This window comes from Colius striatus, chromosome 25 (genome assembly GCF_028858725.1).
Source record: "Colius striatus isolate bColStr4 chromosome 25, bColStr4.1.hap1, whole genome shotgun sequence".
In the NCBI taxonomy this organism is placed as follows: Eukaryota; Metazoa; Chordata; class Aves; order Coliiformes; family Coliidae; genus Colius; species Colius striatus.
The window spans coordinates 133,047-150,033 of NC_084783.1; the positions used below are offsets into that span (position 1 = coordinate 133,047).

Here is a 16,987-nt window from a genome sequence, read left to right on the forward strand (position 1 = left end):
GCCTGTTCTCTGGCAGCACGTGCATCAATAACAGGACACTGTGGTTAATGTCTCCTCTCCTTCAGGCATGTGCTGAGCAGGTTTGCAGTGTGATCAAAGTGTCAGTGCTGACAGGGAAGGGGAAGCAGAGGCACAGCCAAGTGAGGAGGATGGGCTGGTGCTGACTTTGGCTTGTGCTGTCGTGGCACTGTGTCCTTCACTCGGATGGCTGCAAATGACTCACTGCCTGTCGTGTTAGATAGTGTGCAAGTCCTTTCAAGTTTCAGAATTCATCATCTGCCTGTCTTGCCTTGCTCCTTTTGCCTGGTGGCCTTCCCCTTGTTTACCTACTGAGTGGCATTCTCCCGAAACATAACTGCAAACCTCTGTGTGTCATGTTCCCCTTCACTCCTAAGTTTGACCCACAGGGACCAGGCATTTGGGTTGTGATAATGCCCGGGAAGTTCTGTACTTTGGGCCTCTGACAGGCAAGCTGCTGTGGATCCCTGGGGGGTTACATTCTAGATGTCATGTCCCAGTTTTGTTCCCATCTTCCGGCCTGGAAATGTCAAGCCCTTGACTCTGGCCCAAGAAGTGACAGAGTTGTCCTGGTTGTGCCACTGTGCAAATCTTGTTGGGCTGAGGTGCCTCTGCTGTGAACTGCTGCAGCTTAAGCCTCAAAATTAGCAACTAGTCTGGTTTGAATAATTCAGTGATTTGTCTGTGTTCCTCCTCCTTGCTGCTGACTTTCCACTCAGCTGTGATGGCAAAAAATTCTCATTGGCTAAGTGAGTGTTAGAGCATCATCCTGCAGCCATTGGAGAAGCTCCTGTGTGACTGGAGCTGAGGAGTAATGGGGTACAAGCTTGTTAACTCTGGACTTTGTACAGGTGGAGAGTGTCTGTGTGTGTCTGTGTGTGACATGGAGTTTCTTTCCTTTTCCCCTCTCTCTCTATCCCTTTGTGATACAGCTGATACCATTCTGTCACCAGAGGAATGTGCTGTGTGTGAAAAGCTCAAGGGCAGGCAGTGATAATGAAAATCACAGCCCTGCAGGGAGTGTCACCTTTGAAATGAAAGATCAGCAGCAGAGATGAATAACAAACCTTGTTTAAGAATTTAATGCCTTTCTGTGTGAATGTGTCACTCAACTTTATTGGGAATAGTTTTTCTGATGAGACAGTGAGGTGTCTCATCACTACCCGTGGGAGCAGTTGCTGAAGTTGAGTGCCACGATGCAGTACAGTGAGATCAGTTTAAGAAGCTCCTAAACTGGACCTAAATTGGTTCCATTGGTGCTGCACCAAATGTGCTGGAGCTTCAGGTCACTGTGGAGGGGTGGTCCTGTGCCTCCTTTTCCCTCAGCCACTTGCTGTTTCCCCTGCACAGATCCAGCCCTTCCCTTACCACGTACTCCATCACACTCCGGCAAGATGAGCTGCTGGGGAGCAGTTTCATGTTTTGTGTGTGTGTGTGTGTGTGGTTTTTCCCTCGGATCAGTTTGTGCTGGAGGGAGAAGGTGGGGTGCTGGTGAGGCATGGCGAGGCTGCCCCTTCCTCTGCTGCCTGCAGCCCCTCTGTTGTGCTGCTGTGACACTGTGTGTGGGGTGGCTCTGTGAACCGGATCGCTGAAAATATCTATCTGGGCTGGAAAAAAATGTTCCAGTGTTTTCACAGCCGCCCCCCCTCCCCTCGCCCGCCCTGATCTGTAATCTGACTCATGCTGCCTTCCCAGGGCAGCGGTGCCGCACAAAGGAGGGGGTGGCGAGCAGAGGAAGCTGTCGAGCTGACTTTGCCAGGCAAAACCTCCTCATACCCTGAGTAATCACCCAGAAATTCCGCAGCGGTGGCAAGGTTAGGGGATTTTCTCTGATTTAATAGATGCCGTCGATGCAGCTTGTTGGGAAATGTCTGTGGGGATGACTAATTACTTACAGAAACTTCTCTAGCGAGGAAAAAGGTTTGAAAACTTGATCAGACTTCTGATTTCTCAATAGCCCTCTGCCCTCCTCAGCTGGGAGAGTGAATAGTGCAAAACTGCAAAATCATTCCCTCACTCATTTCAAAAGTTCTTGAGTTTCTCTTCTGCCCAGGAAATGAACAGAAGCAGCGACAGAGCTGGCACACATGCATCGCTTTCTGTATGCTTTTCTGCTCTCACCAATGCCAAGGGGAACCCAGCAGTGTGCTGTCGGGAGGTGAGGTGGCCTCACAAGGCGAGGAGGACTGTAACCATACAGCGTTTAATTGTGCAGCACGTGGTTATTGCAGAATGGCAGCTCTCTTCTGGGCTTCACCCTTTGAAGTGTAACTTGCCCTGAGTGACAATCGGTACTTGTTTGGTTTTCAGACTGGCTTTTGTTCAAAGCTCTGACCCGTTGGATGCAGCATAAATCATGAGTTCAGTTAACACACTCTTTTTTTCCCTAGTATTCCAGTATGAAAAGTAAAAGTTATTCTCTGCTATTGCATCTGGCCCACAGCAGTCTTTCTTTTTCCACATAACTGGACTGTCCGTTACTGTCAGGAACTGTTGACAGTGTGGCTATTCAAGATCTCTTTTTTTTTTGCCCTATCAGGATGAGTGGGGATTAATTTTCCTGTCCTGGCCAAAGTTTGAGCTCAGACAATTCAAATTTATTTGCCTAAAATTCACCCATCAGTTACAGGCAGACACGGTACTGGAAGCTTTTAGTGTGCCAAGGGAAATCCATGCCACCACATGTAACTCCAACTCTTGTCCTTCGTGGCAGCCTTAATATATATGGGGATGATTATCCTTTCAAGTCTCAGATATGTGACTGAATTGTGTTCCTCCTGGGGATTTAGGCAAAATATCTCACCTCTTGGTATGCGAGATTTATGGGAAATTTAATCACCCTTCTCCCCAGACATCCATATGTCTCCTTCTGTACTCTTCCTTCTTTCTTTTTCCCCTCTCAATACTGCCTTGCTTTTTTTCTCCCTGCTTTCTGTTAACCTTTCACTGTCTGATTAAAGCTTTTTACTGTAAGGATCAAAACAAAGGCCAGTGGTGGGATGGGGTTTTTATTTTCACTTTCAGTGTGTTTATCACTGATTGATCCTCATAAAGTGTCTCAACAGATGTAAAATATCTTTGCTTAGTTTATTTTCTACTTCCTAACGGAAAGATCCAGAGAAGCAGGAGAAGTTCACGTTAGGAATCGTGAGCATGTTTCTAGTCATAGTGGTTGTTAAAGATAGGACAAAACTAACTCTGAAGAGGAACAAGAAATGAAGCTGAATATATGATGCTACTGGCCACATGCTGCTACAGATATCAAATCGAGTAGGTGCTATTTTTAGAGCGTAGGAAGAGGGTGAGTGTCTTTTACAGCAGGAAATGATGGCTTCAGAGATAGGAACAGATCTATGAATAACGACAGCGTTCCTGTTCTGAGCGTTTTGTTTTGTTTCATTTCATGAGTGAATGAAAGTTTCCTAAAAATCTGCCCTGCAAGAACTGTTCAGTGTTAGATGAGGAACATAAGGAAGTGCTGAGGACAGCTGAATGAAGCACTGGGAACTTTAACAACCCAAGACACCTACAGAAAGCTCTGAATAAATTCCTTAGTAAAAATTAATGGGTTTTAATACGGTTTCTGTGACCAAGGAACGTTCTGGTATTTTTTGTGTAGTGTGAAGGGCAGTTCCTGAGGTTTGGGCCTCAATTTGTCATTTACTAGCTAGAGCTCAGAAATATTGTTAGCATTTGACAGAATATGCTTGTGAAATGCTGAAAGGTGTGAGGTTTGAAGACAGCTTTCTCATTCCTCAGCTTCATTTCCATGGGATTGCAGGTGATTCCCTCTGGTTTGCATATCTGCTGGCAGCCAGGCCCTTGGGTGCAGAGGGAGGAGGTGTGGGCACAGGGCGGCCTCTGACCTTCTGAAGCTGGGAACTGCCTTCCCTGCCTGCTTCTTTTGCAACATGGGAGGAGTATATTATAATATTGCAGGGTCATTGACAAGGCTTTGAAAAGGAAGCTGTTGAAAATGGTGGGCATTTGGAAGCTCATCTGTGCTGGGGGTGGCTTGTATCACTGCTCTGCAGCAGAAACAGGGAAATTCATTCCATTCATGCTTTTCTTTTGTACCTCACCATGTATCTTTCTTTGAAGCCAACTGAGCTCTTAGAAAGAATACAAGGTTTTATTGCTAACTTCTGTAGAATATTTCTGGGTGTAAAGTAGGAGCAGGATTTCTGAGGCATCCAAGTTACCTTCACAGAATGTGAAGTGATTGTTTAAGATGTGTTGACCAGGGATCTGCAGGATGCTTCCCTTTGGCTGGCCAGTTTTCCTTGCTGGAGGTGGGGCTCAGCTGTTGAGACACCCAGACTGTGGCACAAATTTTCTCCCAGCACCCACTAAGTATGTGGAAAAACTGTGGGTTTGAGAAAGAGATGGCAGCCACCTTCAGCAACAGCAGTTTTAGGACTGGGTATTCACTTCTACCAGCAGCAGCCCTTTGCTTAGTTTTCACATAAAGGTTTGTTTCTAGCAGTGTGGATGTACAGGGCTGTTTTCTGCTCCCTCCACCTCCTCAGTTACTGCTGCATGGGAGGGTTATTTCTTTCTAAACACAGGCTGTGGTGGTTCATGGTTAGGTGAGAGTTTGAGACTCTTATGTCTGCAAGTACAAATAACTCTTACCATCTCTCTGCTGACTGTTGTGTCCCAGCTGCCCTGACCCTCATGACAATGTGTTTGTACACTGGTGTGGTGAACTGGTCTGGTTGAGAGGTACCCAAGCCAAAACATGCAAAAGGTTTAGTTGTAGCTTTGGCCTTCCCTGGCTGCTGGCTGTGTGCACAGGCACTGCTGGCCCAATGCAGACAATGCCTTTCAGAGAAGCAGTGGCAAGGCAGGTGGCTGTGTTGGTTACGTGATGGTAGTGCTGCCTTTCTTGTTGACTGGAGCCAAAGCCCAGCAGCCTGCCCTGTCCCAGAATATGTGAACACTGGATTCGTTTGCATGTGCACGTAGTGCTGCTTCAGCTGCTGGGATTGCCACAGCATCCACATGCTCCCTCCAGCTGCCCTGTTGTGGGAGCAGTTTATAATTGCCTCAGACTGAACAGAAAGGGTGATGAGACATAGCACTGCAAGGTACTGTTGTACCACAAGACTTGCATTCTCCTCTGTGTTCCAATATAAACACTTTGGATTCTTTTTAAAAACTAGTCTGTCTTTTTGGATAAAAGAGTTCTTCTTACTCATGTCTGGGCTGTGTCTGGTTTATGCAGACTAAAGCCAGTAGGTCATCCTGCTGTAACTGTCCTCTGTGTGTTGCCTGAGACACTCCTGCAGAGGGGTTGCGTGTTAATGTATTTATACAGTCCCTCCTACACACCATCATGGGAACCAGTCCCTCTGGCATTTGTGCAGTGTCCGTAGCAACAGTTGGAATTGCTGTGTGTGGAAAGGCAAAACGGTTCTGTTGTGGTTTTGGTAGCTGCAGTGAAATTGTGAGTCCCTGTTGCAACCAGATCCACAACTGTCTTGTGTAGGAATTCTGGATCACCTGTGCTCACACTGTGTGAGGATTACCTGGAGCAGTCTGGATCTTTTGTAATGCCTATCTTTTGTTAACTTGGTAGTTGCAGTATATATTGGATCTTGGCCCAGACTTTTTTGTCTTTACAAGTCCTTATGTAGCTGTTCCAGAGCCCATAATGCCCTCCATGTTTTCCATTTAGTTTTGTGTGATAATAGACTTTCTACTGAAACTACGTCCAACTTACCTTCTCTCTTGCTTTATGGGAGATGTGTTTCCAAATGCAGTCTCTGAGGCTGGGAGGGAAAGAGTGGACACAGGCTGTTCTCTATACATTAGTATGTTAAACATACTAATATATAGGTGTAATTGTGAACATCCTTAAACTTTCTTGATGAAGGCAACAACAGTAATTGAGTGCTTAAAAGAAGGCTTTTGGTCCTCACTTGGTAAGAAAACTTGGGCTTTGGTTGTTGCTGTGGAAACCAAATGAGGCCACCTTGCTTTGGGATAAAGTCTGATAATATTAAACAAAGCCTAGCCAGGCAGTATGAAACACTGCACAGAGCAGACTTTCCTTTTTCCTTACAGTGTAACTTGCATTTGAGCACGAGACAAAGACCTTAAAATGCAAAGTGATTGAGGACAGTAGCTGGCAGGACTGTGGAGCTCAAGACCTTTCCCTTTGTTCAGCTGGCCCGCGAGCAGGTCTCTGCGGCTACAGCAGCTGGAATTACTTGGGTTTTGGCTTTTCATAGGCTCTTGTCAACCACTGTTCACAGGTGTGTTGGATATGGGCTTGCTCTGGACAGAGAAGTTGTACTGGTGAACCTTCCTAGACAAGGTGTAAATGAAGTTAAACTCTAGGGGAGGGAGAACACAACCTTCTGACAGGCAGAAGGCAACGAGAGGGCATCCATGTGCCACACAGAATGCTGGATGCTGTCCTGGTTCCTGTGGAGAAGCTGCAGCTGCAGTAGCTCACATTGCCTTCCTTAGTGTCTAGAGAAATGCTTATCATCCTCCACAGATGGAGGAAACCTAGAGGACATTAAAGAGGCACTTGTCCCACTAGCCTTCTGCAAGATTGATTGGCTTTTCCTAATCCATCTTTTTGATCTCTGCGAACCATCTTGTCTCCAGCTGTAACATCCTCTCTGTTGGATTTATGGACCACTGCCTGGGGAGAGAGCTGCCACTACAGGCAACCAAGCTGCTCTTTAAAAGCAGGGGCTAGGGAGACTGACCTCTTTTGTGTTGTGAGTTAAATAGGTCATCTGCAGATGGGGATTTGGCAAATCAAAATGATTTCTGTTAATACATGAGCCGAGTTTAGTGCTTGGGAGCCAGAGTTCCGTGGTTGAAGTGTTGGAAGTAGTCTGATATCTAAAGACAGTCATTAAAAGATTCATGAGTGTTGACATTGATTTATTTGCAACTAGCTTGTTTCCTCTCAGTTGTTTGCGTTCATCTGGTGGACAGTGAAGAAGTTGTAGGAGATCTCTTCCTCCTGCTTTGCAAAAGCTTGACCACAGCTGGGTTGCACATTTCTGAAGAGCTGCTTTGGTCACCTATCCTGTTTTGGGGGAAGGAAGTGTGGTTTAGTGAGTCAAACACTATAAACTGGCTCTGCAAAGGTAAGAATTGTGGGACAGACCAGTCTTGGGCAGTCAAAGCTGCACACAAAAATGTTCCTGTCTGTGAAGAGCAGACAAGAGGTCTTAAAGTTCTGTGTATGGTGCTTTGAGAGCTACTTACTGAAGGCACGTGAGCTGGGTTTTTTTTTTTCCAAGACCTCACCTGAATTTTCCAACTATTCATTCTGTTCTCTGCAGGTTTGGGCTTTTTGTTACCTGTACTGTGTAGCACTGAGTAGACTGCTCAGATCTCACAAGGATTTGCTTGTGGGGAAATGAAGCTCAGAGACGTGCAGTGTTCCCCCTCAAGCCCCAGATTATGCTTATCCCCAAGGATATGCACAGTTTCATAAGAAGGATCTAAATATAAAAAGGTATACATTTGGAAGGGCACTGGGGTGTTATTCCTTGCTTCAGGCAATGATGGCTGCCCAATTTAATTGAACATGTTCTTTGTGTTTGAGGAAGAAACGTGTAATGTTTAAATCTATTGCTTTAGGTTAGAGACTTGCCTTGGAGTATGAATTGTTGCACTGTGAGAAAACTAGACCTATACTAATACACCTGAGAGGCTAGGATACAGGACTGGAATACAGAATTAAATCAAAATAATGCCTCTGAGATGTCCTGAGGGACGTTAACTTGAACCAAACCAGCCACATGTCATGGACGAGTGTGTAGAGCTGTGTACTCAGTGTGAATTACCAGCCTTGCTTGTGTTGTGGCAAAACCATAACAGATTATTTTCACTTTCTTCTTGTATACTAGGCTGCAAAAGCTTCTGATTCAACTGTGTGTTTTGTAGAATGAAGTCACGTGTGGATAGCTGAAGTGTCTGGTGCTGCTCGTGTGATGCTCGGTGTGACTCAGGCTGCTGTAGTTTGGGATGCAGGTGTTAGCTGCCATCATTCCTGGGGACTTCTGAGCTCTGGTCTTATTGGGGATTCTTTTCAAAATTTGGATTAACACAGAAAATGTGATGATAGAAAATGATAATGACTGCATGATAATGCATACTTGGAAAGGGCTTCTTTGGCCTTTCAAACCACATGTAAGGCGTCTCTGCAGCATACAAAATGTCCTTTGTGTATGAGGACTGGCTGACTCCAGCATTCAAGCAAGCAGAAAGCTTCATTATCTTCTTCCATCCTGATCAGGGAGCTGAGCCTAAACTGCAGGAAAAGGTCCTGAGAACAATCAGGGTGGAAAGCTTTTGGAGAAGAGGTGAAAGGAAAAATCAGACTCTTAAAAATGACTCCGTGGCCTAATCCCTGTGTCCTACAGGCCAGAGCTGCTGATGCAGCTTGATGATTCCTGCAGGAGGCCTGTGCTTGGAGTGAGGTGTAAGCAGGGGTCCTGTGTGCTGGTAGGGCTTCTGGGCACAAGTGTGCTAGAAGTGCAATAGCAGTGGGTGTGTTTCTGACTTCAAGTGCTGAACTCCTGTGGTCAGAGTTGTAGTAACATGTGGATTGTCAGCGTTGGATCTGCGAAGGCATTCAGTTGTGCTGGCTAAAGACTTTCTCCACTGTTTTCCATAGAAAACTGGATTCTTTTATAAGTGACTTTTCAAAAGAATCTGCTTTTTCTTCCCATTATTTTTTCCAATGAAATATCTTGGCAAAAGCTGTTGAGTTTTCTCAATGAGCTCACGTTTCAGTTTTAAATGGAACGTTTAGGTGGAGAAGGAGAACTCCTGTTCTAGAGTTCAGCTGCAGAGAATTGACTGCAATAAGGAACTTTTAATGTGTGTTTAGGTTTGGTTTTTTTTCATAAACCATTTATGAATAGCTCTGGGCGTTCTCAGTAATTATTATAGTCTGCAGCTCTTTACTTGATATACTTAGTGCATAGACCACATTACAGAGATAAAGTCTTGTCTCATGAAATAGTGTCCATCTCTGTGTCTCAGGAGGTTCCAAGGGCCCCTCAAACTACATAACTCTGAGAACACTGCAGAAGTACAGCCAGGCCAACCAACAGCACGTAGCATGCCTCACATCAGTGTGGAGGGGAGGAGAGAGGGAGAACAGCTTGGAGCAGAGTCAGAGGATGAATGGAGCTCCTCTTTGTGACAGAGAGTACCATGGCATCATCCCGAGACTGTGAGCAGAACAGATATGCTTCTTGAGACTCGTCCAAAAGGCTTCTGCACAGTGTATTCCATGATTGATGGCCACAGTGTTCCTAGGAGGCTTTTTACCATGATATTTTACTGACAAAGCACTGGGAGTGTGGATGCAGATGCAGCATAGAGCATAAATGCAGATGGTCTCGATGATGGCTGTTTGCCAAAGTATAACACGACATGTTTGCATACCCTGCCTGCACTGGGGGTGTAGCTGGCATGCTGGTGCTGGCCACGGGTCACTGCAGCCTGAAAGGCATAAAAAACACCCAAACCCTGAGAAGCTTCAGCCTGTATTCTGGTGTGCTGGGCTGAGTGTTGGCTGAGCAAGGTGAGAGGTTTTTCAGGCTGCTGTGTCTGCAGCAGAGCCATTGGGCATTGCAGTCAGTCCCTCCCAACCTGCTGGTTTCAGTGTTGGTCCACTGGGTATGTAAAAAGATCAGATTAGAGCTGCTGCACTGAGCTCAGGTTGTGTGTCTGGCCAAAACCAGTGCATGTGCTTGAAAGGGTGATGGGCAGAGGCTGATGCTGGTTGCAGCAGAGCCTGTGGTTTTGGTGAGGTCTCTGTTCAACTTGCCTTTTGAGGTGCTGAAGATTCTCTATCAGCATCATAAACAATTGCATGGACACAGATACAATGACTGGTTCTTATATAATCATGCAACTATAACATTGAAATGAGTCTAAAAGATTCTGATAAGAAAGGGAAATTCTCTGTATTTGCCCTGCTTCCCTCTTCCATGGCCTTCTGTGCTTCGAAGCAGTGGAGGTCATCTCTTTGTTTGCAAAATGTTTACTATGCTCTGTAACTAACACACTTTGTCTGAGCAGACGAGCTCCCAAGTTCTCTTGCAAACAGATAGAGTCTGTTAAGCAGTTTTGGTCATTTATAGGGATATGTCCATGAAGGACCTGTAGGACAAGAGGTTTCTCTGTGTGTTCTTTGAGCACTGAAACTGTCCAAAGCCATCAGTGAAAACCAGGAGTTCAGAGAGAACCATTGGGCCAGAAAGAGCGTGAATTCACGTTTCTGCTGTGATGTGCTTCTGTTGATAAAGCACATTGTTACTGTCCAGGAACAAAGTTCACTGGAAGGGCTGGATCAGCCCAAGGGCTTTCCACTGTGATAATTCTGTGTGTAGCAAAAGGGGATGTTTATGGAGGACCCGGCAGTCTTGGCTTGTTTTTATACTCCACAGATAAGAAATGAAGAAGCCTCTTCTCTGCTTTCTCTGCTTTTCTAGGCACGTTGTCAGTCAGAAGCAGATTTTATTTCAGTTGCTTCTGCGTTTTCTAGGCCCAGATTTATCAGTGGAATGACTGAGGTTTCTGAACTTTAGGTGCGTGACTGTGTATTGATGCTGTTGGTTTCTGTTGGATTTGGGCTGTCCTGGCCCAAGCCCTGAGTGAACACTTGAGCAGAGGAAGCACAGCCCCACATCTGCCCTGTGTGGTCACTGTGTGCACAGCCTTTGTGTAGTGTCAGCAGCGTGGTATGAACGTGACCAAGGTCTCAGTCTCTAGGCCACTGTGTGTTCAATCCCAAATGTCCCACTACTTTTATGGTGACACTTTCTCCTTTTTGATATGGTAACTAGAATGTTTTGTTCCTCTGAGTTAACTTCTCCTGTGAGTCCTAGATATGGGGTTAGCTTTTGCCTTCTGAAAATACCAATGGCAAGTGTCTCATCCCCTCACCATAACAGCCTTTAGAAATGTTTGCCTTTCTACCTATTCCTCTCACTCATGACATTTTTATCCAGGTATCTAAGAGGCTGTATGCAAGTTTCTTGGAATGAGAACATATTGATCTTGAGTCTAGAAACTGGTTATGCCAGAGGGAATCTGTTTCCTCATGCAAATATGAAAGCTGTGATACTGATGGAGAAAGGCTCTGGATGGAGAAAGAGCCTTTACACTTCTGACTCTAAAAGATCCTTACAATTTGACTCCTAATTAAGAGATCAAAGCCACTTGAAGGCACAAATGTCTAAATACAACCTCAACTTTGTGGAGATGAACTCTGCTAACTAAGGCTCCACAAGACAGATACAACATGATAGATAAAAACTCCTGTAACTTGCCTAAACCAGATTTTTTTGGTAGCACGGTGCATATATACATACAGCTCCAAGGGCTTTGTTGGCATGAATTTGGAATGGCTTGCTAAACTCACTTGTGCTCCTGAATAAACCCTCAATACAAAGACAACAAACATCTGTGCCTCACAGTGTAGCTCTCCTATGCACGTGTGTTTTGGTTTTCAGTTCCTGACAAGGTCTGCCTGTTCAGGCTTCCTTCTCTGTGTGTGTGTGCTGTGAGATGGCCTTTTTTCTACATGGGTATCCACTCCTCCTGTTTATTTGATGCTTTATTTCAGAAAGCCATTCACTGTGCTAGAGTCTTGCTGCCCATATGGAGATGTGAGCATGTACCAGATGCCAGATTGATGAAATCAGCTGTGCATTGTGGAACTTGCAGTCAAGTGCCTACTGCATACCAATAATCCTCAAGGGTATCAGCTACACAGTTCCTGATGTCAGGAAATGACAGGGAAATGAGTGGAATGACAGTTCCTTCATCTAAATCTTGTGCTAGTCCAATAGAAACTTGAAAAATGTATTTCCTTAAGCCTTACTTTTGCTTAGAGGGCTCATTTTGATGGGTTTAATGGCCTGAGTGGCAATCAAAGGCTCATTTCCCAGTGTACTTGCCGCCTATATTCTGAAAAGATTGCGATTCCTGTAATCTTCTGACAAACAACACACCTGAGGTCTCTGAAAACACTTGTTCTCTTCTTTTTATTTCAGGACAAACACCATGATGCTGCTCACGAAATTATTGAGACAATTCGGTAAGTGTTCGATGCAGACGTGGCTGGAACCCTTTCCCGTGTCTCACTGCAGCTCAGTCACTGGCTGCCTCTAGACAACATTGCAAGGAAGGCAGCAGTTAATTCAGCAGCTCCAAATTAATTTGTAAGCTGACTTGATGCTATTGCAATGCAAATCTCTCTGCCAAACAGACTTTATCTTGCCATATTCTATTCTCTTTTGGACAGAGTTGAGAATGAGTGGTGACATTAACTTCAGTGCTTATGGCAGTCTGTGACAAAAGCAAGGTTAAGAAAACATCACTATGTGAAGTTCTGGTCTTGCATGTCCTTTTCCCCACTCTCTCCCTTTCCCCTTGTTGCTGTGATGTTGCAGCATTGATTAACTGTGTTATTTGGGAGTGATGTCCCTGGTAGTGTTCCTCTCAGTCTTGCTGGTAGATTTGGACCAGTCTGGGGAAAATGAGGGTAAAAGTGAAGGACAAATAAGAAGAGTAGGAAGTCTGATCATTTCACAACACAGGCAGTGGTTATGACATGGCTTGTGTTGTTTCAGCAGGATTAGGAGGTGACTTGCTGTAGAATAACTTTTGTTAAATCCCAACACAAATTTCCCAAGCCCCTGAGGGCTGTTAATGCATTATCCACAGTAGATTGTTAACTGGTTTAGGTCCTTCCCTGGTCTGGGGGTTGTATCTGCAGCGGGTTTGAATGGTTGGATGGTACAGATATAGGTGACATACGAAGAATGGTGGTTTAGCAGCATAGCCACCTGAGCTGGAAATTTGGTCAGTCACGTGTGGCCTTGGAAAAGGTAGAGAGCTCCCAGCATGAGTGAGGGCTAAGTGCTTGCGTGGTAGTGTTGTAGTGTCATGTAAGGACATGAAACAGTATCAGTTTCCCTTGGTCTGTGGTGGAAGAGAATGTGTGATGGGGTTTAGAAGCCAGAGCTGAGAGTTTTTCATCTAAAGAAATTTCCTTTTCTGACCTCAAAACCTTGATACAAGATGCTCTGTCACTGCTGCTTCCAGTTCACTTGTCCTGATGTTGATGAGACTGTACCTTGGGAACTTGGGGTGTCATTTGTCAGTATGATTATTGAGAGGACTCTTTCTGAAGGGATTTAAACAGACATAACGCTCAAAGTGCTTGCTGGAGTCATCCATGCTAGTGTGTTCTGTGCTAAACTAGCTGAAGGCAAGGGGAAAACTGTGTTAGAAAGCAGCTGGGCCCAAGTAATATTTCACAACTGTGTTTTAAGCATGATTGCAGTGAATACAGTGTGTTAGAAGGCTTTCCTCTTGCTTTTGCCTGTGTTGTGCAAAGTAGCCACAATGTGATTGTGACAGCGGTGGGGAAAAGAATGCAAAGAAGTATTTCTCTCTGCCTTACTATATTTAATTGGAGATGTTTTTATTCTTTACTTCTTTTCTCGTTTCAGGTGGGTCTGTGAAGAAATCCCAGATCTCAAGCTTGCTATGGAAAACTATGTTTTAATTGACTACGATACGAAAAGGTGAGAGGAATGTTCTTCCCCACCAGGACAGGCCAGCACAGCTTATAGTGCATCACTTTGTAGCTGCTTATTCTGACACACCATGAACTGAAGTTTTCTTTTAGAACTGGCTTCAAACTCTGCAGAGTTATTTTGGTAGGAAATGTGTAACAGCAATTTTGGCAAAGGCTGTTGGATTAAGGACATAATTGGAAACTCCACAGAGAAGCAAGTTTAGCTCTGGTGTACATTGGAATTGCTCACTCCCAAACAATGATTGGTATCTGCGTGGTTGGATTGGGTCCAGTGGTAGGAATCTGAATGGCACTGAGGTTTCTACTCTGGTAGTAAATAAGAATTCCTGTTTGGAAAGGGACATTCCAGAGCTGTCTGTCAGTGCCATGTCCTCTGCCTGCCATGGCTGTGAGAGGTTGACCTTCCCCATCCCTCCTCTAGGTAGGATTCGGCACAGGTGGGATACTGTTTGGGTGGGGGTTAAATTCAAAGGCAAAGTATTCACACTGCTCTTCAGAGCAGTTCCACACACAGCTTAAAATGAATGTCTACTGTGTGGAACTCAGCTTGGGACTGGGATAATAAAAATGTCTTAAATATCTGTGCAACTGTAATGTGCTGTGAGAATACAAAACTTCCTAATAAGTCATACTTTTAGTTCAGTCCCTTTTCCATTAATGGAAGGAACCAGTATTATTTGTCATGTACTCTGGTCTGCTGGGGAATGCTTTTAAAGGAAACTATGCAAAGTCTGAAAGCTGTATATGTAATTACATGTTCTGCAAGAAAGGAACCCTAAACAGCCATCTACTTACAGTATGTGTGAGGACAAAAAAAAGCAGGTTGTATCTTCAAACCTGATCTTTACAGCTCTGCTTTTAACTGCCCCTGTGTTCTTTCCCCCTATGTAGCTTTGAAAGCATGCAGAGGCTTTGTGACAAGTACAACCGAGCCATTGATAGCATTCATCAGTTGGTATGTATTTACCTTTGTTACTCACCACCATGCTTATCTAGCTGGCTTCAGTTCATATATAGTGAATAGTACCCAGAAAGCAGTGACTGACACATAGTCCTGGGTTGTATGTGTTAGTCTGGTTGCATCACCAGCATCCAGCACTTCTGTTCTTTTTGGGACTGAAGTCTGATATGAAACCTGGTTTTCTTGACCACACATGAGCAGCCAAGGAGCTGGTATTGGAGGGGCATTCTTGTAGGAAGAAAATGATGACGTTTTCCCCCTGAGCCTCAGATCTGTAAGCTATTACTCTTTAGTACACCATCATTTTGACACTTTAAAATAGCTAAGTTATCTTCAGGGGGAAGAAAAGCTTTCTCTGCATTTAGTGTGTAGATATTTCATAGGGATTTATCTTACAGATTTACTTTTGCGTGGAGAAACCTGTGGCTTATGGGTACTTAAATAATCCATATGAACTCTCCTGTGTGTTATGGAAGTGACCCGTGGCTTTGGAATTTCCTTGCTTGCCTCAGTTCAGCCTCTGCTCTGTGGGATCACTCTGGCAAAACTAGAACATCATCTAATAAGCTTTTTGGTTTTATTACCCCTGTAAAAGGTTGAACTGGAGGAAACAAAACATGACCAATGAATTAATGTTACTATTCTGTTTAATTTTGAAACCAAAGGTGGATTTTTTTCTCTGCATAATGCAGTGCAGCATTATGGCAAGAACATCTTTTTGTCAGCCTTTCCTTCACTCATACAGCTCCCTAAAACCTGTGCTTGTTTGGCTTCAGGCATCTTCATGTGTGTGTTGGCTGTTGAGCTAAACATTTGAAGCTGTTCAGCATTTGCCATTGCAGTCTGAAATGGCAAACCTGATTGGTTTCGTTTTTGTCTTGACATCTGAATCTCAGAGTCGGTTTGTTGAGGAGGGACCTTGGAGGTGTCTGTTTTCTGTTTGTAGGGAGAGAGAAACCTTAAAAAAAAACTTGCCAACTTGTATGGTTAGGACAGAGATTTTTCCTCTGAGGAAGAAAGGAAGCTTGAGTCCCATCTCTTTCCTGCCACCCCTTGTTTGACTACATATAATCCCTCCATACTGCTGTTCCTGAAAGAGTGAAAATGCTCTTGCCTTGCCAGTACAGCCCATGTGATCAGGTGGTGATCAGTAATCAGTGAACAAACTTGTACCCCTACTCCAGTTATATTCAGTATTAAGCTTTACATTTCCTATTGATTTTTACATATCTTTGGTGTTTTTTCTTTACCACTTATTTCCAGAAGGCAAATTTGAAATCACCTGGTAGCTGAGGTGAGAGGAAATATCCAGCAGTGTGATTCCTTTTGTATCAGTCACTGCTTTATCTCTGGAGGGCCTGCAGAGCAGCCTGTGAGAAAGGGTGACAATGAGGTGACAATGCAGCCTTGATTTGGTGACTTTTCTCAGCATTGAGTTCATATCTTCTTCCTGCTCTTTCACCTTTAGTGGAAGGGAACCACCCAACCGATGAAACTGAACACTCGTCCCTCCAACGGGCTCCTGCGGCACATCCTGCAGCAAGTCTACAACCACTCCGTGACTGATCCAGAGAAACTTAACAACTATGAGCCCTTTTCCCCAGAGGTTTATGGAGAAACTTCCTTTGACTTGGTGGCCCAAATGATAGATGAAATTAAAATGACAGAGGATGATCTGTTTGTTGACTTGGGCAGTGGTAAGTGACCAGTAACTTCAGTGGCTTCTCTTTTCTGCTTGCTGTTCTTCTGTCCTTTTTTAAAAAGGGAAATTCATATTTGGAAAGTGAGGCAGGAGGAGGGATTGTGTCATGGGATAAGCATCTTTTCTAGATAATCCCCAATGATGCTCTTGCTTTTGTGTCACAAGATTAAATAGAACAAACATATCCCAGATCTCCCTCCCCGTCGTGTTAGCGAGATGTTGGACTACAAACGCACTAAACCCTTGTTACAGCAGAGTCTTGATCGCTGTTGCTATTGGCAGATGGACTTAGAAAGAGGAAAGGATATTTAAAGTGATGCTTGAAAAATACCAGCAGCAATTCCACTTCTAAAGATTCATCTGTTTCAAATAGATTCAGTTTTTGCCCCTCATATCTGGAAGTGTCATTTCTTGACCTATCCCATGCCAGGGTGAAACACTTGGTGTGGAACCGGAAAACAAAGCAGCTTTATTCCCCTGACATACTTTTCAGTGTGGCAAGAAAGGCTTTAGTTAGCTTCAACATCTGCCTGGTGAGACCCCATAAAACGTAGCTGACAACCCACAACTGCATCGAGTGGCCAGGTTAGAGTTTTAAAAGGGAACAGATTTTGTCAGTTGGTAAGGAAACCAGATGTGACTCAAACACATGTGGAGGAGATGGACTTACTAAGAAGATTATGTTCTTCTTTTTGTTGCTAAA

At 44.4% G+C, this 16,987-nt stretch overlaps 1 protein-coding gene across 6 annotated transcripts in view; it reads left to right on the forward strand.

Annotated features, from left to right (window-relative positions):
- DOT1L (DOT1 like histone lysine methyltransferase) overlaps positions 1 to 16,987 on the forward strand; it is a 65,785-nt gene that overhangs the window by 4,184 nt on the left and 44,614 nt on the right. For all 6 annotated transcript variants that reach the window (XR_009820385.1, XR_009820384.1, XM_062014837.1 and 3 more), the window contains exons 2-5: positions 12,069 to 12,112; positions 13,533 to 13,607; positions 14,513 to 14,576; positions 16,051 to 16,279. Coding sequence is in view for 4 of the 6 variants with exons in the window: in XM_062014837.1 (XP_061870821.1) it covers positions 12,069 to 12,112; positions 13,533 to 13,607; positions 14,513 to 14,576; positions 16,051 to 16,279 (412 nt within the window). In the remaining 2 variants the exon portion in view is untranslated. The remainder of the gene's footprint in view (positions 1 to 12,068; positions 12,113 to 13,532; positions 13,608 to 14,512; positions 14,577 to 16,050; positions 16,280 to 16,987) is intronic.